The sequence below is a fragment of the Perca fluviatilis genome, chromosome 13 (assembly GCF_010015445.1).
Source record: "Perca fluviatilis chromosome 13, GENO_Pfluv_1.0, whole genome shotgun sequence".
NCBI classification, from domain to species: domain Eukaryota; kingdom Metazoa; phylum Chordata; class Actinopteri; order Perciformes; family Percidae; genus Perca; species Perca fluviatilis.
In genome coordinates, this window is record NC_053124.1 from 11,943,795 (window position 1) to 11,968,172 (window position 24,378).

At 42.7% G+C, this 24,378-nt stretch overlaps 2 protein-coding genes across 2 annotated transcripts in view; one reads left to right on the forward strand and one right to left on the reverse strand.

The window, feature by feature from the left end:
* On the forward strand, positions 1-6,039 carry LOC120571722 (tissue alpha-L-fucosidase-like). The gene is made up of 8 exons (XM_039820795.1): positions 1-547; positions 696-830; positions 1,460-1,597; positions 1,718-1,823; positions 2,304-2,504; positions 2,967-3,157; positions 5,088-5,187; positions 5,443-6,039. Exons 1-8 carry the CDS (start codon positions 207-209, stop codon positions 5,575-5,577), a joined length of 1,347 nt encoding a protein of 448 aa, XP_039676729.1. The 5' UTR covers positions 1-206; the 3' UTR covers positions 5,578-6,039.
* Positions 6,040-13,356: 7,317 nt separating this feature from the next.
* The window catches only part of dlgap3 (discs, large (Drosophila) homolog-associated protein 3), a 141,483-nt gene continuing 130,461 nt past the window's right edge, over positions 13,357-24,378 (reverse strand). Inside the window, exons 4-13 of the mRNA XM_039821143.1 lie at positions 23,713-23,927; positions 22,625-22,727; positions 22,286-22,502; positions 20,480-21,018; positions 19,949-20,043; positions 18,750-18,969; positions 17,218-17,512; positions 17,028-17,119; positions 16,648-16,794; positions 13,357-15,986 (exon numbers count right to left, since the gene is read on the reverse strand). Of these exons, the coding sequence (XP_039677077.1) occupies positions 15,681-15,986; positions 16,648-16,794; positions 17,028-17,119; positions 17,218-17,512; positions 18,750-18,969; positions 19,949-20,043; positions 20,480-21,018; positions 22,286-22,502; positions 22,625-22,727; positions 23,713-23,927 (2,229 nt within the window). The 3' untranslated portion in view covers positions 13,357-15,680. The remainder of the gene's footprint in view (positions 15,987-16,647; positions 16,795-17,027; positions 17,120-17,217; positions 17,513-18,749; positions 18,970-19,948; positions 20,044-20,479; positions 21,019-22,285; positions 22,503-22,624; positions 22,728-23,712; positions 23,928-24,378) is intronic.

Genomic DNA, 24,378 nt, shown 5'->3' on the forward strand with positions numbered 1-24,378 from the left:
ATAACCATAATGGCTAGAACACCTGTAGTGGGAGTCACAACCGTATACAGACTGTAAAAATAAGTTTATGGCAAAAAGTAAGACCAGTCTGTGAAAACATATCGGCGCTAAACTGTCTGACTTAGCTAGCTAGCTTCCTAGTAGCAATTAAGCTGTGCGCAGAGTCGAGAGGAGTGAGCAGGTAACGTTAAGGCAAACTTGTGATCATGCTAGCCGTGTCCGTCTTCGTCGTTGCTTTGGTCTCTCAAACGGCGGCTCGGTACACTGCGGACTGGACGAGTTTGGACGCCAGACCCCTGCCTCCATGGTACGACGAGGCCAAGGTGGGGATTTTTGTCCACTGGGGTGTGTTTTCTGTCCCCGGGTTTGGTAGCGAGTGGTTTTGGTGGCACTGGCAGGGCCAGCAGCCTCCGGACCAGAAGTGTGTGAGCTACATGTCAAAGAACTACCCGCCTGGATTCAGCTACCCGGAGTTTGCTCCCCAGTTTCAAGCTCAGTTCTTCAACCCGGAGGACTGGGCGGACATTTTCAAGGCTTCTGGTGCAAAGTGAGTGTATTTCTTCAGCCATTAGCATTGATAACAACCGCTTCACTTCCGGTATCGAACACCTGCATCGGCTGTTTTACCGAATACAGTGCCACATCACATGTACTTACTTAATGTCTGTTAATGTCAACGTTGCCCTCATTTGCAGATATGTCGTCCTGACTGCAAAACACCACGAAGGATTTACTAACTGGGAGTCTCCAAACTCCTGGAACTGGAATTCAGTTGATACTGGTCCTCACAGGGACCTAGTGGGAGACCTGGGGGAGGCAGTGCGCAACAGGTGGGCAATCAAATGTTATGACGTTCAGGGAAAGTGTTTATATAGCTGGTAATTATTAAAGTGATGACATGAATATACTAAACATGCATTGAATGAAGGAGTGTGCCACAGCATGTCCTGTTCAGGACATTTTAATTGCTGCTTTTCATCCAATTTGGTTTGTTTTTTTAGTAGTGTGTGTGATGTGTTAGTATTACCAAGCTGAGTTTTGCAGGAGACATGTTAGATTGCAGTCAGGTCTAAATGGGGCTTCCCAAGTTGCTACTCACACTTCACACCCTAATTAGCCTGGGTAAACCCTGACGAACTTCCGGCAAATTTGAGATTTGCTCTGCACTTTCAGTTACAACTGAGAAGTGTCTGGTATCAACCAGGCTACACCCTAATAGCTGTTTGGGTCAAATATATTTAGAGACCATTGAAAAAAGATTGGCGCATCCTACTCTAGATATCAAGAGAAATGCCCAACACTTAAAATAAGATTAAACAACGTAAATATTGTGTGGAATTTTGTAGCTTTTGCATTTATCATGTCATTGAGATATATGGCTTTCCTTAGTTTTAATTTTTCTTATGGATTCTGATTGTTGTCAATGACAGATTGTAACGTTATTAATTTCCTCATTTAGGTCATTGCACTATGGACTCTACAACTCTTTGTATGAGTGGTTCCACCCTCTCTACCTGATTGACAAGAAAAATGGATTCAAAACACAAGAGTTTGTGTTGAATAAACTTCTACCAGAGCTTTATAACATGGTTGTAAGGTCTGTAACACTTAAATTACACCATCAGCTGATTGCAATACATGACATCAATATACAATCACATGTCATACAACCTTATGGCAGTGTGTTTGAACCTTTGCCTTCCTTTTTGTTTTGCAGGTACAGACCTGAGGTGATCTGGTCTGACGGGGACTGGGAAGCACCTGACACCTACTGGAACTCCACCCAATTCCTGGCATGGCTCTACAATGACAGCCCTGTCAAAGTAAGAATTTTTGTAACAATGAAGCAATACATAACTAACTGTGTAAGAATGCTGTACATAGAAAAAGTCTTTTTTCCTTGTTTTTAATTGTGATTACGATTTCTACTCCTAACGATCCCAAAAACAGAGTAATTGAGAAAAACGATTATTTTGCATATTATGTTTTGCAAGTAAACTCTTATTTTTTCCTGTGTTCTGAATGGAGAGGAGAAAAAAAGCTAAAACGGGAAAAGTATTAGAGGGAAATTTCACAGTTCAAGGTGTTTTTCACTGTTGATTTGTTTCACTGTTTAAAAAAAAAAAAAAATGTATTTCAATAATTACGTCTTTCCGAAAGTCAATGAGTGATCGTGTAAAATAATCGTAATTTTAATATTGACCAAAATAATCTGAATTTTGATTCTTTCCATAATCAAGCAGCCCTATATTCAACTATTGTTTCAGTATGGTTGCATGTACCTTTCCTTGTCTTCCTTGTAGGATACCATTGTGACCAATGACAGATGGGGAAGTGGCTGTGCCTGTAAACATGGTGGCTACTATAACTGTGAAGACAAATACACTCCAGGCCAGCTGCCCAAGCACAAATGGGAGAAGTGCACTTCGGTGGACACGTTTTCCTGGGGTTACCGTCGAAACATGAAGATGAGTGAACTGATGAACTTGTCCACTATCATTGAGGTGAGGATATGTGGTAGTATCATTTTTATAACTGATTACCAAATCTGTAATGATAGCCAGACAGGTTCCGCTTTTGTATATGGCTCTCCTACATGTAGAATACATATCATTTCTGCTTTTTGTACATCTGTAATGGACACATTTTTATTAATTGCTAACATATAAATCTGTCATAGAAGGCAAAATTTCCACAGGAATCAATCTAATCTAATGAGGGAAGTGTTGCTTTTTTTTTTATCCGTCAATTTGCTGATCCATAATTGCCTGTTACAGTCATGCGTGCCTTGATTTTGCCATCATTGTCAAGAGAATACTGCTCCAAAATAAAGCCATTTTATTTTTTTTTACATTTTATTTTTTATTTTTCACTGCTTACAAATGTATACAATAATAAAACTGATCAGTGAGGGCTCTCTTTCCAGTGACTGACTGGTTGTCCTCCTTCTCCTGCTTCTGTAACAGGATCTGGTTCACACTGTGGCTCTGGGAGGTAACTACCTTCTGAATGTGGGTCCCACACCTGATGGGATGATACCCGCAGTGTTTGAGGAGAGACTCCGGGGTGTTGGAGCCTGGCTCGAGATCAACGGGGAAGCCATCTACGCTTCTGCACCCTGGAGGGTCCAGTACGAGAACACCACTGTACCAGTCTGGTAAGAAGCAGAGGGAGAGCTGAATCCCAAGAAGCAGTCTGCGATCTTGTAGTTCCTGTTATTTGTAATGAAAATGAATGCACGTTGTATAGAGGAGGAAGAAGTGGACTGGAAATATTGTTTACAGACTCCGTTTTAAGTTTGATTTACAATGCATTTAAGTGCAGAATAACATTTGCTTGGATCACATTTAAGTGGTCAAATCACTAATATCCCTTTCACACCAATGGCTCAATCAGGGTTGTACCCTGTGTGTGTGTGTGTGTGTGTGTGTGTGTGTGTGTGTGTGTGTGTGTGTGAGTGAGTGTGTGGTAACACTCCTCGATCTACTCTGCTTCGCAACCCAGGTAGCGAGGTGGGTTTGATCGGGGTAGACTAGGGTCGATTTCAGTGTGAATTGCGCACGACCTGGGTCGCTTACAGCCGGGGCGATACAAATTATGTGATTGGTTGGAAATGACAGCGGGGCAGTCGTCACAGGTCGCCGCCTATGTTCGCTGCACACTTTGAATAAACCACAACATAAACTTTGTCTCACTGTGCTTTACGCTGAGTTTTCACCACAGACTGTATAAAACTAGGATGTTCCCAGGCAGCTTCAACAACAGCAGAGAGGAGCGTTTCAATTCATTTCCAAACAGACCGCTGAGAGCGGGTGCTGGATGTTCACTTTAACAGATCGGTAGCAGACTTTTACAGGCAAAACTGGCTGTAAAACCCAGCGTTAGAATGTAAACGTATGAAAATAAGTTTTGTTTATTTCTCTCTGCACGGCCGTCTGCCACCCGGCTGCAGCCTGCAGGTAAGTGCAGCTTGCTGGGTAGTGTGAATCTCTCTCTCTTTTAAATTTTTTAAATTGTCTTAAAATAGTCCAGAATCGATACTAGAGTGACCTACTTCCTTGTCCAGCTGCTGCAATTAATATGCAGAGGAGAAGAAATCACTCTGCACAAAAATCTTCTGAGAAGTGTTTGATGGTTATTTATTTATGATTTAGAATGTAATCACTGCGAAACTATCATGAAGTAAGCTTTATTTATCTCTCTGTACAATGACTGATTCAAGTAGCTACAAAACAGTAGTTCTGCTGGTGTACAGGTGGAATGGAGTGTGTGATGTTAGCTGTCCTGTTCACTGAATTTGACATGAAAGCCCTGCCCATTTCCAGCACGTAAGGTAATTGTTATGCATTGCTCCCGGGTTGACCCACGTGATCTATTGTCATGACCAGGGTTATACCCATGTTAGTCTATATCCATCGCGTTCCACTTCCGGGATTGCTCTGATGCTGCAGGAAACTCCGCCGAATGCATGTCTTTTCCATTTCCTTCCGCTTTCTTTGTGTTGGAATTTTTAATTTGGGGGATTTCTGAGGACTATGGTTAACTGCTCCTCAGATCTCTGCATGGTAAATTGAGACAGGTAGCTAGATTATCTGTCCAATCTGAGTTTTCTCTCACACGACTATTTTGCAGCGGCTCTGTGCGGAGCATAGCGCCACCCATGACAATTCTGATTGGTTTAAAGAAATGTCATTAAACCAGAGCACGTTTTCCTCCCATCCCCTAATGCTGTGTGGAGTAGCCAGAACCTCCTTCAGCGCGCTTTGTAGGAGGGTCTGACAAAGCGAGACCCATGTAGACTGGCTAGGTTTGAATTTCCAAAAAGAGGGTTGAACCCTGATCAGACAACCCTAGCCCAGCCCTGGTAGGTGGTGTGAAAGAGGTAGAATTGATTTTGTTTTAAAAGATTTGAGGGTATTTTGCCTTTTTTATAGTGGTAGTAGAGATACAGACAGTACATGCAGGGAAAGAGAGGGAGATAACAGCAAAGGATGTTGCGGTTTATGTGGTATGCGTTTTAACCACTCGGGTACTGGATGCTCTGAAATTGAGATCGTTGATGCAATTATCGTCTCTGCTTTTTCTAGGTATACATCCAAAGGGACTTCTGTCTATGCCATCATGACAACCAAACCCCCCAAGCTGACATTGCAACTATTGGGACCCAAAACATCAGCAATCACTAAGGTAATGGGACTAACAATGTTGTCTGTGTTGTTTTACAGATTATTACAACTCAGTAAAGCCTTGACAGACAGATATGTAACCTTAAATACAGAAATATATGTAGGTTTTATTTGTACCACTTGCTGTCCACAACATGAATGTTTACAACCAGCGTTATAGCTTTATCTAATTTACAGAAAGGATATAGGTATGATTCCTCATACATGAAATGTAAAAAAATAAAAAATAAATCATTGATTTTGGTCCCTTGTCCAGGTGACCTTGTTGGGGAATCCACATCCCTTACCCTGGTCCCCAGTCTACCCCAATGCTGGTCTTACTGTCCTTCTGCCTGAACTGCCCTATTCCCCGGGTCAGGCCTGGACACTCAAACTGGATGGCATCAAGTGAGCCTTAACCCCCAGAAGTGTTCAACCTCTACAAGGTTTAATATTGAGAATTTGTGCATCTCAGGTTGTAATTATTATTATTATTATTTGTGGGATAAGGGGAAACAAATGTACTATGGTTAAAGGGACAGCGCTTGTTTAATGGATTAGTATTTTTAGTATTAGACTCTCCTTTTTAATGATTCCTTTTGTAGCTCTGAGGCCTAAAGTTTTAATGCGTCACTGTCTCTTAATTGTGCTTTTTTACTTTTTCTTTTTATGAATGAGTATAAATGAGAAGAGGAATCTTCTGTTGAGCATGTGACGCTGTCCTGGCAGCTTCTCAGCTGTTTAAAAAACAATTCAATTTTTTGAAGTGGTTTGTTTGAAAATGAACTGTTTAACACTGCAAGCACTTTTTTTATTTTTGTACTGTGTGCTTTGAAAATGGCTGATTAAAAGGTGATTTGACTTTTCTGATGAATGGTGTTGTACAGTGTATTAGTGATCTTAAAGGTTCTTATTGTTATTCTGAAGAAGCTCTGGGAAAAGCTCAGAACTTGGGGTGATCTTTCAAGATATATTAAAATACTGTTGTTCATGGTCCATTTGATTAACATTTTCCTCTAGTGCCCTTAACCTGTAAGTAGAGATGCACCGATAGACCGGCCTGTGACTGGAATTGGCCGGTTTTCACGTGTTCGGCCATGACCGGCAGGTCAGTCTGACGTATGCCGATTTCATGCCGGTCAATGCTACAATTAACGGCCAACATAAGTTATACAAGTTAAAGTTGTCAAGGACGCACGCACGCAACAGCACAATCTCTTTTTCCTGTCTCAACTTTTCCGCCGTGTCTCGCGCGTACCCGCTCGCGGTGTGAAGCGCGTGTCGGCGCTATTCTCGCACATGTAGGGAACCTCGTGAATTAACCTGCAACATGTCCGCTGTTTGGAAATTCTCCAGCGTGTGTGCAGAAGATAACAAGTTTGCAATATGCAACACCTGCAAGGAAAAAGTAGGGCGTGGAGGGACCACACCAAAAACCAAAATCACATTTATTTATTTTTGTGTGATATTGGATGTGAAAAGAAGGAAATGGTTCTAACATTGCACTTTAGATGTGTGTGAATTTCCCACACCAGGAGTAATTTATATAGTTCTATTTTATAGTGATCCATTATTTGTTCAAAAAATGTTCTGTGCAAAATGTTCTATTAAAGAAAAGATAGAAAATAAATATTTGTGTGTGCTGTAAAGTGGTTAGAAAAAATGGAATCTGCTGAAATTGGTTTCGGCTGGCCTAACTCAAAGAAAATCTGAATCGGCCTAGAAAGTTATAATCGGTGCATCTCTACCTGTAAGGTTTTAAAAACATTGGAATCCCTTGAAGCAAGGTCAAGAAAGAAAGTTGTCTTACTATGTGTCTAATGGCGCTTTAAGCATCCTTTAGGTCTCATCACTTCAGGAACTTGTTCCTTGCCCCCGTGTGGTGCTCAGACACAATTACCTCCTTTTTAAAGGCTGAGTTTCTGTAGTCTCTCGGATAAGATACTTAAACCTTGAGTGCTTTTTGTACTCGTGTGTGAGAAACACTTTTTCGCACTATGTAGTACAGTCACGATTGGGAACAAGATGACATGGGTACTTCTGGATGAGTGTTTGGATGTTCTTTGCAGCACTTTTATTTTCAGCAACTCCCTTAAGTGCCTCAGGATTGCATCAGTTCTTCACCTCTCACACTTTTATAACTGACTATCTCCTGACCTTTGGTTGTAACCTGCTTCTTTTACCCTGAGGCTAATGCTGCATGTTCTTAAATCTCAGCGGGACACTTTATATTCAGTAGCAGCAAGCTATATCTGTGTCGTGTGAAAGGACAAAAATACCCCCTCAATATGTCAGTCGGAGTGTATAGGCCTTACTGGGAAGAGTATACCCACAGGGACTGTGCATTTGACTCAGAATGCCAGTGCTAAATTGTTCTCGTCCTCTCTTTTAACCTACCTTAAGAGGTGTATGTGCTCTGCTTTTCATTTGCATTGCAAATTCCAACAGGCGTAGATGGAGAGAGAGAGACGACATGAAAAGAAAATGGAAATTCTATTTGGAAAATACTTCTCTTTGACCTCTACTTTGCATTTTAGATGGATGCTGGCCATGTGGGTCTGCACTGCGAAAATCTACTAGTCCATCTACTAGTCATTTAGTCTTGCGTTCAGTATCAAATTATTTTTATTATCAATAGGCTGAGTTAATGCAACTAGCTTAGGAAAGACTTCATACTTTAAAACATGGGAAACATGTTTTAAAAAATTTAAATATGTTTTACTCTTCAAGGACAGTTGTAAAGGCCCCAATATGTATGTTTTTTTTTTTTTCAATTAGCTTGTTACTATTAGCAATAGGATCTTGCATAAACACATTTTTCTATTAAAGTAAAACTTTGATACAGCTCTCATGTCTCATTAAATATAAAGCTAGATGCTTAGCTTGGCATAAAGACACGGCTAGCCTGGCTCTATCCGAAATACAGCTCACCTTTTCACACGTTATGTTTAATCTGTACAAAACCTGAAGTGTAAAAACGACACTTTGATTTTATGGGGGGGTTATGTGCTGGAGTCCCCACTGGTTGCCTGGCAACTGCTTAGAACCAGGAAATAGTAACAAGTAATAACATAATTTCCCAAAAATGTTAAGCTTTTGCTTTAAAGCCCTTCCTTTACTCACTGGTTTGAAGTGGATGTGGCTCGGTCAGAAAAAGGTGATATAGGTCACATATACTACGGGGACCAATCAGAGTTTAGCAACATTTGAATCATAACCTGATGACAGTTGTGGGCTTGTTTGCTTATACTGCCAGGCCACTATCGACTGTTTTTGATAGTTAAACTCTTCATAAATAATAACCAGTAACATCAACTTGCATTGTTGCTTATTTAGTCATAGATATTCCATGTAACAAGAGAAATACTTGATATTTGACACCAAGTTTTTTAGACAAATTTGACTGACTTTAGAATTCAGTGCTTAAAACATTCAACAGTCAGAAATCGACACAAAAAAAACGACAAAGGAGACACAGCACCCCTCATTTAACTCGCTAAAATAGCTTTATAATAATCATATTAATAGTAATAATATTAGCTATTAGAAAATGTTTTGACAACGTTGACAGTGTTACATTCTGTGTTGGGGGTAAACCACGTCACAGTGTGCCTTCTCTCTGGACTGCAGCGCTATCAGACGTGCTCCTTTTTGACACATGTAGATCCATAAAACATACAAGATCAATAAATAAATTTGTATGTACAAAATGAGAACAACACAACAAATAGTCATGATTTACGCTTCACTGTGCATCACCCTTCACTGCCGTCCAGCACATATTGGGAACGAATCTCCCCGTCACTGTGCTGTTCTCATGCATCTTGTGTATCCACCGGTGGCATAATGAAATAAAGTGAATGCCTTATGGCATCGCTATTGCTATATTCTCCGGTCAATTGTTTTTATTGGAGAAAACAAAAGCATAAGTGTTTGTATGTACAGTATGCTGTCTTGGCACTGAATCAAACGTGTATAAAACGAGAACTCAAGATAAAGCTGAGCTTAAAGACAGAAAAGCTTGCCGTATCAAACCCGTTTGATTAAAACTCATAGTGTTCAGTGAGAAATACATGAAAGGAGGAGGAGAGGTGGAGAGAGTAGACACCAACGGGCTATTTAGTTTTTGCTACATTATAGTAGAGAGTAGAATACAGAGAGTGGAGAGAGTATCAGTTTAATGTCCATGTTGTTTGCCTCTGGCAGAACGTAGAGTTTACAGTGGAATATGGAGAAATAAGGTCCAATGTTTGAATCTTCCATTCAGTCCATCTGTCCACGACTTCCTCTTGTGGTGATCTCTCACTCCTCATTGAAGTGTCCATCATTGATCCCAGAGAAAAATGTCTTCCCAGAGAAAGTTTGTTTTACTTCTACTCCATCTCCTTAGTAGCAGCGATTTAAGACTTGTCATCGTAGATTTCACTTCTTTTTTTTTTTGTTATTGTACACACGACTCGCCCTTGAATACAGAACAATGTCTACCCATAGCTAAAATCGACAACACCATTTATAATAATGAGTGATGGCAATAATTAATCCTTTTAATGACAATAATCATACTACTAATAATATTGTAATAACAATATATGTAATATTTAGAATAGCAATGTCCATTGGCAACAGGTATTTACATTTTTGTAAACGTGAGAGTGGCAGGGTATTTATTTATTTTTTTGTTAATTACACAGTAATTGCTCACTTGTCTCCAACCCACATGGTTACCTGTGTGTATACTGTAAAGCAACATTACAGTGTAAATACACGCAAACACAGACACACACACACACACATTCATATAAACACAATTACACCTCAGTGCTAAAGGCACATTGGAGTTTCAGTTAAGAATCTACAGGGGTTCGAGCTGCTCTGGAGGCAGAGGGAAGTAAAGCCTATGAGAGGAGAGCCAAAAAATATGTTTTTAAAGCTGCATTGTGTAAGAATTTCTCCCAAATTGTATATGACAACCAACTGAATATTACTTTCTAGCCCCTCCCGTTCCGAGCGCATTTTAACTCCTACGGTGGCCGTATTATTCCAAGAAGTACGACTTTGTCCGTGAGTGTTCCTTCCAGTGTAATAATAGTTTTACGTTATTTTGGTACCATTTCATTGCTAACATCAGCTATCAGGTTCCCAAACATATGCAAGCTAATGTTATCAAAGTATCAGTACTATCATTATTCTGTATATTGTACGAGATTAATAGTGTAAGGCAATGTTTACAGCGTAGGAGAGAAGCAACGGAGGTTTGTGTTTTTAATATATTTCTCTGAGCATTATGAACAATGTCAGTGAAACCGAAATTAGCTCTTAGTATCTCCATCGTTTACACGCAGCTGTTCTAGCTGTAGCTTAGTCTGTGTTACAACTCCATTACGTGAGTTGTCTGCCAGGGAAATCACGACACATATGATTACGTTTATGTTACAAGGTAGACCATCCTTTTCATCATTGACGCGAGGAAAAGTATCCTTAGACGTCGTTCTAGCATTATGCACAACCATGCCAAGCAACTATAAAACTTTGAATCTACACAAATAGGTAGAATTCCCTTTTGAGAAAGCAGGCAACTTCGGCGTGCATTTTCAAATCCTTGCTCCTTATGAGCTCTTTCCATCTTGGAAAAGCCACTCCAATATTAATTTTGGTCTTGTTGCTTTGCTTGTCGCGTTGTTGTTTTTTTCTCTGTTTAACTTCCTTGGCGACTCCGTTACATGTCCTAGAGAATAGGCGCGATCCTCCATCTTCAACCGGCTTTCAAATATGCCGGCAGTCGGGAGTAATCTTCTCCCCCTCCCTGGCATTCGTCACGGTGCCACTGAGTTTAAAAGCGCGAAAGGTGAAGGTATGTCCCTCTTTGGCTAATGTATTTTAAAAATGGAGGCGCTACATGGCGGCCGTCATTCGAGCGACTCGCTCGTATGTATTCTGAATGGCAGATTCTGAATGGCAGATTCTGCGCTTACGAGAATACTTTGATTAGTTGGTGGAAGTAATTACACATGAATGAGCACGTATTTGTGAAAGAACAAAGGGTTTTTTGCTTAGAATCAACTCAAAACATTACACAATGGAGCTTTAAGGGAGTTCGGTCGCAGTATAAATAAGTATTAAAGATATATTTCATAAGATTTTTATGAAACCAGATCCCCCTCTTTCTTTGTGTTGGAATTCTAAACTCTGGGTGGATTTATGAGGACTATGGTTAACTGCTCCTCAGATCTCTGCAGGGTAAATCCAGAGAGCTAGCTAGACTATCTGTCCAATCTGAGTATTCTCTCTCGCACGACTATTTTACAGAGGCTCCGTGCCGCGTGCGGAGCTTAGTGACGCCCATGACGATTGTGATTGGTTTAAAGAAATGCCCATAAACCAGAGCACGTTTTTCCCCCAACCCAGAATGCTGTGTGGCGTAGCCAGACCCTCCTCCGCTCCGTAACGTGTGGATGTTCTGGCAAAGCAAGACTAATGCTAACCCAACATTTCCCTATTGTTGCTATTTCCAACTGCTGAAACGCAGGAATCTTGGCTGCGTCAAAAAATGCGTCAACAGAACAATTTTTGCCATTTTTTTGACAGTGGGTCAGTTTTAATTATTGCAGGGAGTAATGGAACAAGAAGTCACAGCTAGTAACTCTGGTTACTTAGCCAGACAAAAAAAAAAAATAGGTCCTTGGCTTCTCCCACTGAAGTTGAACTCAACCAGTGACTTAGCTTTTTCCTCCAGAGCAGCTCTGCCTGTCAGAAATGCCTGCATAACTAAAACTCAAATCTGCTGCAACAGCATCCCTCCTGCTCCACGTTGTTGCAGATGCACAGTATACAGCCCACACACATTGGCTACAATTTAGCTCTTGCCTCAACCACCACCGCTTTCGCTGCCTGTGATTCTGCCGCTCTCCAGTCTCAGAAAATGGCTACAAGAGAGAGCTCAAAAGATTTCCCCTTTCATTCAGAGAATACGGACAATATTCCTGCGGGACTGAATCTGGTCCTGTATTATCAGGGTCCGTCGGTAATGTGGTGTTAGAGAATCCCCTGAGGACAGAGGCCTGGGTCGGGGTTGGAGACACCGCTGCTAGAAACTGAGGTACTCGGAGTTGACTTGTCCGTCTGGCTGTCAGCGTGGGGTTTTTTGCACTTCTAGAAAGAAGTGAAAAGGGTTCGTATAGTAGTCTGTCTGGTGTGTTGGTGAGTGCTCGGATCATGTTTGCACAAGTATACACCCAGGTGCTATTTCTAGCTGAGGCTCCTGTATTTATACTGTAAAGATATATATAGGACGGATGGATGTAATACTGAACAAAAAGTATGGAAGTCAAACTAGCGAAAATGTGTAAGGTGGACCTGTTTCAAGGCAAGGTGGCTGGCTAACATCTCAACGTTTGATCAAATAGAGAAAGTCAGCAGTAATTGAAGAAGTAGTAGTAGTTGCTACGGTGGATAAATATCCAACAAAGCCTCTTGGATTTCTGGGGTCCTTCAAGGCCGTGCTGTCCCTCTGCGTGTAGGTTTGAGGATTGTGAGGGTGGAGTCAAGAGGCCTTCACAGTGGAGTAACAGTATAAAAGCAGGTATTTGTGCTTTGTTTGATGAGGGCTCTGTCAAACTGAGATATTGTCGAGTCTGAGGGTAACATCGGAGAAGGATGAGGGGATAAAAAGGCTGCTCCGCAACCCACACTGCTGCAAATGAATTAAACATCAAGTCTGATTCTCAGCCAGCAGCTTGTTTTACATGGAGGTTGTTGAATTGATCTGTTGAGATTCAAATCAAACCATTGATTACTGTTTCAAGGTTGCCAGTATCGTTGTCCTCCAAGGATATCATCTTTGTACAAAGGCATGACTCGTTGAAATAGCGGCATTGTAAAATCCTGTCATTTCTTTTCAATCACAAAAAAGGTTTAGAAGCCACAAAATTTGCTTTGCTTTCATCAGTCAAAAATGAGATTCTGCTAATTTTTTTTCCCCAAAAGGAGGTTGACATAAAACATGCAGTATTAACATCAACAAAATCTGACAGTCTTATGTGTGTATTGCAAGTGAAAGTGAGGGAGACAAAGGGTGGCGTGTCAGTACAATAAAAACATTTGCTTTAACAATATTCTCTGCAGATTTTTATACTTTTCTATTTACATATCTTTATATATATATATATATATATATATATACTGTAAACCTTGTTAGAAGGAAACCTCCACATATAGCTGATTAGGCACATGTAGTTGGTTCTAAAGGGGGAATACAGGGAGGGGATACAGCAGTATATGTTGTTAGAACCACAGACAGATATACAGTAGGCTTAAGAAGGATCTTACTTGGCAATTAACACCCTTGCCAGTTATACCCTGTGAACCTGACCCAGCACTCCCAAAGAACTGAAGATTATAATCATTTGAAATTCTTTTTCACATGTACTGAGTCTGGATATGCCACACAGCTGTAGTTTCACACAATGCTATAATCTATCATAATAATACTGTAGTAGTTCACATTTGATATATGCTGTTTTTGTACATATACTGTACTCAATAGTCTGTACTAATCTAGAAATGTAGATTATATTATAAAATATACATCTCCCATTAAAATATCGCATTTTGCCAACACATTCCATCCAAAGTTTAGATAAGAAAAACAAAAACAGGTCATGCTTAGAGATTCTTATATGTTGTGGTTTTTGTCTTTAAAATTGCTGATTTGGACTTTTCATTGGGCTTCATCACACACAGCCCTTCATATTCACACTACACACATACAAGCCTATGGGCACCATCCATACTACTTCAATTAGAAACATCTGTTCGGCCATAAATAAATAAATAAATAAATAAGCACGACCCCTTCAAAGCTTTTAAAATCATGCTACTTTGTTCCGTGGAAACACCAGATAGTATGATTTCAAGAAATAAATAAATAGGAAGGGAACGGAACACACAGTGCAACAAACCTACAGCATAATTCCATTCGTAAGTAGTGTTACTTAATCTCAGCGTAATTACCAAACACTATCACGTTGCTTCTTTGCTATCATTTCATAACGGATGGTTTCCTCTCTGCGATGACTCTTTGGATGGGCTGTTGAGCGAGCTACGTTAACCTTTTGTTTCCTTTCGATTCAGAGAAATCATTTCCTTCTTTCATCAGCGGCGTGTGAAACTGAGGATTGTACTTCAAGTTAGGCGAGTGGATTCGGCTGAAGACTTTGGCAGTTCTCCCCAGTTTTTAATTCTTCGCACTTATGCAAACATATCATTGGGAAAGTCCACTCTAAATATTTCTAGAGAAGAGAAGGGAAAGAACTGCAATAAAGAAACTGATCATCTTTCGTGGCTGTTTCATCAGGGTGTCTGTTAATTCCTGACTGAGGTGGAAAGAACTCTCTAGAGACCACTGTTGTTGGTTTGGGTCCTCATTTGACCACTTGGTGGTGGTATAGTCTCACAGTGAAATGGGGGCCTTTTCAGTAAAGTCCTGAAAATGCCACCAAAATATATTCCCCTAAAAATTCCCAGCAACTCCAACCCTTAACACTTGAAACTTCAGAGAGACTACATAAAAAGCAAATGGCTCTGTTTTTTATTTGAGATGCTCTCGAGCTGTCAAGGCTGTGATGCTACACAGAAAGAGCTCCTTTTGGCAAACATGAGTGTGCACACTATGTACAAATAGCACTTGCACATTCAAACAGCCCCACTGCTGAATGCTGAGGGTAGTGGATGGATACTCGGGACGTGAGGAATAAGGGAAAGCGACAGAAAATAGTTCTTTGACTGGGTGCCTGTGTGGACAGATGGCACCTGGGTGAAAAATGCCAGCTTTTAGTTGACTGACTATGCTTGGAGAATGTTCTTTGGGGATTGCCAACCATCTGACTTTAAGGGCATTTAAACTGATGGTGAGAAATGAATCAATGTTTATTCATCCGTACTGGTAGCATCAGTGAAGAGTGTGGCTATATCGTAGTTGATTCTGTTGCAAATGGCATTCGGGAGATGGCAACAGGGGAACCGTAGTGATATTCTGTCATCTCCTCGTCTCCACAGAGGTTTTATGCCCGTTAAGCCCTTTATTTTCAGTGATGAAGAAGTGCAGGGTAAACACGCACAGGCATGCTACTACTGCGTGAACCTCCGCTGACTACTGTTATAAAAGTGGACTGTTTTCTTGTTTGTCAGCCAAAAAGAAATTCTGAGTATTTAAAAAGAAGAAAAAAAAAAAAAAGTCTAAAACTCATATCTGCTAGCTACCATTTCAGATCTAGGCCTCTGTGTCAGTAAAATGTCCATAGTTCAAGACACTAAAATGGCTGTCATTGCTGTCAAGGAAAAGTGAATTTGTAGTAAGAGAAGTGATGGAGATGCTGAAGGGAGGGTGGCGGAGAAACAGCGATGACCTACAGTAGATCCAAAACTGGGCTCAGAGAAAGACTGAGATTGGTGTGCAGGTCAGCTTCGCAGGGCTGAGGTTGAGTGAGGAGGTGGGTGGGACACACCTCAGTCTTGTGTTCAGAGTCGAGTCTGGGCTTCTGGGATGTAGATCTCGATGCTGTCTGCGCTCTCTGTCGCTGAGTTCTGCCTGAAGGAGGCAGTACGCTTGGTCTGCAGCAGCCTCCTCCTCGTTTCTGTCCTCTGACGGTCCCCGAGGTCCAGGGACTTCTCCCTGATGGGTAGGGTATGTCCGCCAACACGAGGTACCACCAGGCCCCCCGACCCACCTCCGGCACCCCCATCCCCGACACTATCGGCCCTGAGGCTGCCACTCACCCCTCCTGCTGGCTTCTTTGGTAAGGGAGGAGGAAGCTTCTTATCCTCCTAGCCCGGCAATGGTGATACGTATATAAATACATATAAGATGAAAACGGACAGTGGATTTATCGTGTCGGGTGGGGAAGACAATGGTTTTGTATGGTTGTACAAAAGGGATCCCATGCAAATGGAGATATTGGAAGGACCAAACAGAATGACAAACCAAAGAGCAAAATCACCAACAAAAGGGTGAAATTCAAGTAAGGAACAATCACGGACCGAGACATGAAATAACAAATAACCATAATTGACAAAAAAATAAGTAAAAAGAATCACCAGCATGCATCAGGTGAATTAAAGGAAATGAAATGGGAGAAGAAAAAAGGTAAACAAAGGTAATATAAAAAGAAAAAGAAGAAAAGAGAAACAACTGTTAGTTTGTTATCAAGAATAATGTAGTTGATCAGTGAGTAGCCTATATGTAACAGACAAGTACTTTCTTCTGTCTGACCAGCTGCAATAAATGCAAAAAAACCTGATATGCATTTTTAAGACTGCACCATGTCGTGAGCAGCTCAGGTCAGTTCCTGTTGCCGTTTTGTATTTTCACAGCCTGCAAAGGCTTGGAGGGCACGGCCATCTGCGCTACTCTTCTGCACATTGCCATCTTAGCTCTGGGGGAGTGCTGTAGGGAAACCATAGCTGTTTGGACCCCTGGGCCTCTCACCTTCTTTTCAGGTGGAAGCCTCCAACCAGAGTCCTTGAGCCTCTGGAGGTCCTGAAACTTCACCCTGACATCCTCTATGTTGAGCTGGAGCAGGTCCCAGAAGCCTGCCAGGTCCTGAGAGGTGGGCTGCGGGTATGCTGATGGGTCCTGGGGGGAGAGGCAGGGAGACAGGACATAACATGTGATGGGTGACAAAGCGATATAACGGACAAGGATTTGTGAAAGAGAGACTTACAACAAACTTAGACAGGACCTTTTTTTTTAACAGTGTTCTTGCGGTCAGGCTAATTTTGCCTTTAGCGGCAGTGAATCTCAGCAAAACCATGCACCCTGTGTAATGTGTGTTGTCATACTTTTTGCATGCCATCACACACACTCACCACACTTTGTTGGCAGAGGCGGAAGAACTGCTGGACTTTCTGAGACATGAGCATCTGGGCACTGCCAACTGCGTTTCGTATCAGCTCGAGAACTAGAGAGGAAAGAGCACACAAGTAGTTTTAGAAATGCAAGAGTCATTCATCGTTCATCCTTTTCTCTGATCCCTTTCGATCCTCCTCCCAAACTCACTCTCCTCTGGCAGTTCATTCTCCTCTGCCTCTCTCTCCATGTTCTGGCACCAGCCCTCCATCCTCTCCACCTCTGTCTGCAGGAGGCGTAAGAAGAACTCTCCATCTCTCATGCAGGGCGAGGCTCGGCCCGAGTCGGGCAGGCTCCGGGGGCCCTCCAGGGACGGCGTCCCCGCCCAAGCTCGCTCAGAGGTGATGGGCAGAGGGGAGTGGGAACGTGGAGGCAGGTGTGGGTGCTGGTGGGGCCGTGGGTCCCCTGGGCAGGCCTCAGTGGTATAGCCACTCTGGAGAAAGTCCTGGGTTGACATAGGAAACAACTGTTGGACACATGGTATTTGGACCATTATTAATTGGTCAACGCATTCTCATGAACGGGTTCGTATGATATCCTACGAAATTACGGTGAGCGCCGGCCGGTCACATGACGACTGGTCACACTACAGTTAAGTTTAGCGGTCTTTACAGTTGAATTTAGCTTACAAAAGGTTACTGTGAGCCGGGTAGAGTACACCAGGAGGTTTAGCTGACAAAAGGTGACTGTCATGTGACGACGAAATTTGAGTACCAAAGTGAGTTCAGATAAGAAAAAAAAGATTGTGGTTTGGGTTAAAACACCGGCCCCCCTAGAAGTACTCCCCTGGACACAAACACAGTGTTTCCTGGGTGAAAATCTTGTGTTTTCCCCTTAAAGGTCCCATGACATGGTGCTCTTTGGATGCTTTTATATAGACCTTAGTGGTCCCCTAATACTGTATCTGAAGTCTCTTTCCTGAAATTCAGCCTTGGTGCAGAATTACAGCCACTAGAGCCAGTCCCACAATGAGCTTTCCTTAGTATGTGCCATTTCTGTGTCTGTAGCTGTTGATGAGGAGAGAGGGAGGGGCAAGGTGGAGGGTGGGGGTGTGGCCTTGACCAACTGCCACTTTGCTCATTTGAAAGCCATGATGTCTCTCTCTCTCTCATGGGTGGGCCAAATTCTCTGGGGGGGGCAAAGCAGAGAAAGGGGAGGTAACCTTGCTCCTTATGACCTCATAAGGAGAAGATTCCAGATCGGCCCATCTGAGCTTTCATTTTCTCAAAGGCAGAGCAGGATACCCAGGGCTCGGTTTACACCTATCACCATTTCTAGCCACTGGGGGACAATAGGCAGGCTGGGGGAACGCATATTAATGTTAAAAAAACTCAAAGTGAAATTTTCATGCCATGGGACCTTTAACTTCTTCGGGACACGAACTCCGCTCCCTGTGTTTTATGACCCTTCGGGTTCTTATACATCAGCAGTCATTGTGCTGCATAAAGTAATAAACTAATTCCAGTGCATTACTTTTTGTAACTATACGTACGAATGGTTCATAAGAACGGCCTGAATTGGCATAACTCATCCTCAATCCTCATGTCTACGACTAGTGGCAATTCATCTCACCATAAGGTATCTGCTGATCTTCTAATACCTACATCAAAAAGGAACCACTGACTAATGAATAATAAGATGCAGTACAGCAGTATTTGTCCAGCATATCACAGCAGACTTACCTCTCTGTAGGCCCATTGTCCCTGTGTGTGGACGGTGCGGTGGCAGTCTGCGAACTGGCTAGCCGACTCCGGCTCTGACGAGTGCCTTTGGAAGGAACAGCCGAACTGGAGACTCTTGTCCTGCGTTGGCACGGCGATGCTGAGCCCGGGGAAGCCCTCGGGGTCCAGGTCGGCCTGCACGCTTGCGGTCACGCTGTTGGAGCGCTTGAAACGAGCCCGCCTGCAACACAGGGAGTCACAGCAGGCCCAGGGGCCATCCAGTCACACACAGTATCGCATGCGAAAGCATTACTCAAGTGAGTTTTTTCTTCTAATGATTGCACATTCCTACTGGAGCAAGATAGCCATGCTGTCACTGCAGTCACTACTACTCACTCGGTTGTGAAAAGCCCTGCTAAATCCTCTGGCATATGACGCACCCGTGTGTGCAAATGTCATATCAGTGGACTCAGTGATGAGTGTTTACACTATTACAAGTTTAGACCCCGACTCCCCTCATCCTTCTTTGCTGTCTCATGAGGTGTGAGGTGTGACTCAGATTTTCCGTTCTCGCACTTCTCTTTTCTCCCCCCCCCCCCCTCCCCCCCCGGCGTCACACTGTCCTCCTTGATGGTTGCAGGAGGTGGGGGACATTGTTAACAGGTGCATGATCACACACTGCTTGGGGGTTCGGGAGTATGCAATGTTGTGAGTGCTCGCATGCATGCGTGTGAATCTGACCCGTAAGCGATGCTGGATATAATTAGGAGAAGGGCTGCATCGTGTGTGAAAGTCATGTTGAGTGTATGATTTCCAGTAGTCATGGTTACAGTCGAAAAACAAGACATTCTCTGAACAAAGTGTTACTGAGTTCATGCTGTGATGTCTGATGAAATGTTAAATGAAATAATAGGATCTAGCCTAGAAATCAACCAATAGGTGGCTGCACTGTTGGACGCCCAGGAGATGGAAGGCTTTTTTCAAATTAAATATTACAATTATTCACATAAATTACTGTGCCCAGACGGAAAGCTCTTGATGAAGCCACATATTTTGGGGCAAAGAAAAGTAAGCAAATTAACAAATGCACAGTTTGCAAGATTGTGTCTATAATTAGGGCAAGTTAAATGTCAGGCAAAATAAACACACTTCAAGTTGGTAAGAGGTTTCAAAGATGAATACTTGTTCCCTGCTTTGATTGCTAGTCGTGTTTCCGTTACCTTTTGTCATCTTCCACTTGGACTCCTATAGAGTGGACCTCTGTAAGAGCTTTACCCTCTGCGTCCGAATCTGACAGAGTCTCTGAGCTGTCCACCTGGAACAGAAGAAGCCACAGAGCACCACAGTCAGAGCACAGAGGTTTTTGCTGACCCTAAAGACACGATACACAACTGGAATTGTAGGAATAGTTAGACATTTGGATTCTTCCATCATTCGTTATTGGGGCTTAGATGAGAAGATCGACACCACTCAACATATAGAGTGGTATCAATCTTCTCATCTAACTCTTGGCAAGAAAGCAAATTACTGGAGTCCCCAAATGTCAAACTTGTTTCTTCAACGTGTACCTTGTGTAATTGGGATTGTACTTTGATTAGTGCTGACATGATTAGTCAATTGATCAAACTGAGTACTTTGGTATCACAAATCAAGTAGTTTGAAGACATTTTTATCTGTTTTCTGACATTTGTGGACTAAAAGATGACATGACTATACTAGTTAGTTGCAGCCTTTCTCGCAACCTTTCTCACCTGTACAGCTATGGAAGGCCTCCACTTTCTCCCACCACGCCCTTCGTCCTGCCCCCCAGCTTTACACAGCACTATGCTGTTCTGAGGCAGAGAGACTGACTTCCCCAGGCTGCCCCCGACCCTGCTGTCCCTCTCCCTGGCCGGCCTTGGTGGCCCTTCCAGCAGACTGTCAGCCGAGCTGCTGTGTTTGGCCCTCACTCCAAATCCCGGACCCACTCCGTAGGGCACCAGCTCCCGCGAGCCCCTGACCCCATCAAGGCTCTCTGCCGAGTTACTGTGCTGCTGGAAACGTCCAGGGCCTGTGGCGGTGTAGTAGCCTCCTCTGGAGGAGCGACCCGAGGGGCCGTCAGAGCTGCCCAGGTCCACGGAGTTGCTGTGCTGCTTGGGGCGCCCGGGGCCTGCGCTTGAGGCCAACTGTCCGCTGCTCTGGAAGTAGGCATCCTGGGTGGACTCGGTGCTGCTCTGGGCTCGCACCGAGAGCGAAGACTTGGACATGCGAGGTGGAAGTGGGGGAGGAGCACCTTTACGATAAGGAAAGACTGAAGTATCAGAAGAGCGGGAGAAAGGAAGACAGAGGCATAGTGGGCTGTTAGAAAATGGGTACTATATCAACAGGGGGGATACTTACAAAAGGGACAGACTGGAAGGAGAAGGTGAAAGGAATGACAAAAAGTGAAAAGAGGGAGATTTGTTGACATAAAAGGGGGTAAACCAGTAAAGAGAGAAAGAGAGAAAACCACAAAAATCATTAAATAATAATGCCAATGTAAGATGTGACAGAGTCATAAACGCAACTCAGAAGCTCTATTACTTGTCACCCAAAAATCAGCTATTATTAATTTTTAGTGAGAGGTAGGGAGCGATGTGGTGGAAAAAGAAAACCTCTTCGCTTGAGCCAACTTGCTAACTCTGCTTCTTAGGAAGATAAAGCAATTTCCCGAGAGAGGTATTAAAATGAGAAGCGCAGATTCTGTCTCTTCCTCCTCCCTCACAGCTTTGTACAAACGTACGTCTGTGCACGCATGCGCACATTTTTCATTGAATAAAGGATCACACTTTAATGCATTTCTTTCTAAGCATCTTCAACGCCAACCACACACACACACATACACACACAATTAGGCTTGACTAAGAGCATGATTGCAAAAATGATGAGAGATCAACGCAAAATGCACAAAAAACACATATTCAAATAAAGAGTGATACAGGGTGGGAAGGCAAAGAGTGAGACGACACCAGGAAGAGACATACTGAAGACAGACAGACAGAGAGAAAGCAGCAGCTGGAGACGCTGAGCTATCATCATAATGAGCCCGAGAAACTTGCGATCACACTGGGGAGGGTGATGGGATAGATGAGATACAGAAATGACAGAACAAAGAGCATGCACAATAACATACACACAAGTCTATGCATACAGCATGCACGCATATACACAGGCACAAGGAAAGTGGTGCAGAATGATTGGGTGAAAAAGTGAGATCACAGAGATCGAAGGAACAGAGAAGAAAAAAGGTTAAACATTAAAAATGGATTCACATATTGCACGCAGCTGTGCAATGTGTGAGTGTTTGCGTGTGAATGCATTAACTTGCTCTTTTTTTATTTATTTTTTTAGAGGGAAGCAGACAAGCTGTCATAAAATTCCAATTCCTTCTTACACTGGCTGTCCTACTGTGTCCCCCACCAGGTTGCCACCACATAAAAAAAAAATAAAACAACAACCACACATTCTTCTAACACACATGCAGACACCACAGACTTGTATTTATTGGTACGCCACACCACACACATGCACACACTCACCGGCCCCAGCCTTGACGCTTCCCTGGGGGCCCGACATGGAGAAGACAGAGAGGCAGTCGTCGTCCTGGGAACAGCCGGCCTGGATGGCGCGGACGTAGCTGTGGCTGCGAGTGCGGAAAACACCTGGAAGGTCCAAGGCCTCGACGGCTTGAGACTCCACTTCGCCGAACATGGTCTCACACACCGCCTCGAACTGACGGTTTAAGGTGTCTCCCAGCTGAAGGACGGGAGGGAACATGAGAGAGACATATTTCTATAGTCAAATTCAACTTAACCCCCCCCCCCTGCAAACCTTTACAAATAGATATTTTCACACAAATAAACCACATTGTGTGTTACCTGTGAGCTGGTCAGAGAGCGGGTGTAACTACGAGAGCGAGTTTGGGTTTTGGGTGTAGTTCGGCTGTTGGGGTAGGAGTCTGTACACTGCTTACACGAGTACCTAAATTAAACAAGTAATACACATATATCAGCATTAATGATGACTGCAACAACCACAGTGTATAACGACAGATTAATATAATGGGGCTGTAAAATCTTCAGCTGTGATATTTTAGTCCAAAACTCACCGCAGCAACACACATTTAGGTAACCACGACTCAAATCGGATAAAATGTCAGAGTCATGCTCTATGACTATGCCAGCTGGAGTCATTTTGAGTGGCGTAATGCTGCATTCACATTCCCATATTCATTCATTCAACCTTTATTTATATTCGAGAAATCATTAAGGGGCCCTGAATTACAATGACAAATTACAAAGACGAAAACAAAACAAGACAAAGAAAAGAAGCAGCACCATCTTAAGAAAAATAAAAAAGTCACAGTGTGTGTGTGTGTGTGTGTGTGTGTGAGAAGGTGATTTCAGTTATTCTATACAGGGAGGATTGAATAAAAAATGCTATCGAGTTGCTTTATGGGATACGTAGGATCCAGTGCTTTTAAATTCCCTGAACTTTATAGAAGTGCAATAATAAATCACTACAGTGTCACCTTTTTAAGAACTTAAAAATGTATACTCCTGGGTTTTTGTTTTAACATTCAGGTTTTCTTTTCTAATAAAACCCAATGTAAAGATTTTAATTGAAGTGGTGAACATGTATTTGAATCGTTTGGTAATGTACTGTGAGACTTTTTTTTTTTTTTTTTGTCCATACCATCTACCCCTTGTTTGAACCCATGTGCCTTAACACCATAAATGAAAGGATATTAAAGACGTATCAACAACAAGAGAAATGTCCTTCCATGGCAAAATGTCAGCTTTGGAATGGAGCAAACAGTTAGTAATCTAACTACAGCTACCTGAACGTGATAAAGGCCAGAAAGTGGCAATCTGGAGTGGGTATTAACAATATTTTGCACAGAGCGGCATGAGTAGCTGGAGGGCCTTTCAACATTTATATAAACACCCCATTTGTGACATTTGACCTTTGATCCATGCTGATAGATCGTCTAAAGGCTTCCCTCTGGGCGATCAGGGTGGACTTGGGCGAGGCTTTTGGGCTGGTGTCTGAGTCAGCGCTGTCATCATCACCCATGGCCTTGATGTAGCTGCCGCTCCGCATACGACGGCACGGAATCTCCCCTCCGATGTCTGTTGCACCCCCACCGCCATATCCACCTCCCCAGTCTTCTGAAGGGACCTGAGACGCAATCACATTCACACGACCATTTGCATAGTCATAGATTAGAGTAAAAAAAGACAGGAGGATTATTCTGCAACTGCAACATAGAGTGAGTATAAGCGTACAACCATGTAGAGTGTATACATGGTCAAACGGTTTTAGTAAGATTTTCTGTAAATGGATTAAACACCGTTAAAATGGATTAAAAGTAAGTAGGCATTCTTCTACACCAACTGTTAAGGGAAAAGCAATTGATCACAGTGTGAATAAATTAGTTTTGAGATATTGAAGATGTTGTCACCACACTGTTGGCAGCGACTTCCCAATATCTGTTAATAAAAGTCAAAAGACTTTTCAAAGCGGAAATAAATTTCATCATTGAAAAATATTTCACACCTTAGACAGAAGGAGAGTGATAAATCAGACAAACAGTCATGGCACACGTTCACCCAGTCAACACATCCACACA

What these genes read in the sequence shown, in the direction of transcription:
- LOC120571722 (XM_039820795.1), top strand. Translation starts at nt 207, where the DNA reads ATGCTAGCCGTGTCCGTCTTCGTCGTTGCTTTGGTCTCTCAAACGGCG. An exon ending in TTCAAGGCTTCTGGTGCAAA is followed by an intron (nt 548 to 695) that starts GTGAGTGTATTT and finishes CCTCATTTGCAG; the next exon opens with ATATGTCGTCCTGACTGCAA. An exon ending in GGGGAGGCAGTGCGCAACAG is followed by an intron (nt 831 to 1,459) that starts GTGGGCAATCAA and finishes TTCCTCATTTAG; the next exon opens with GTCATTGCACTATGGACTCT.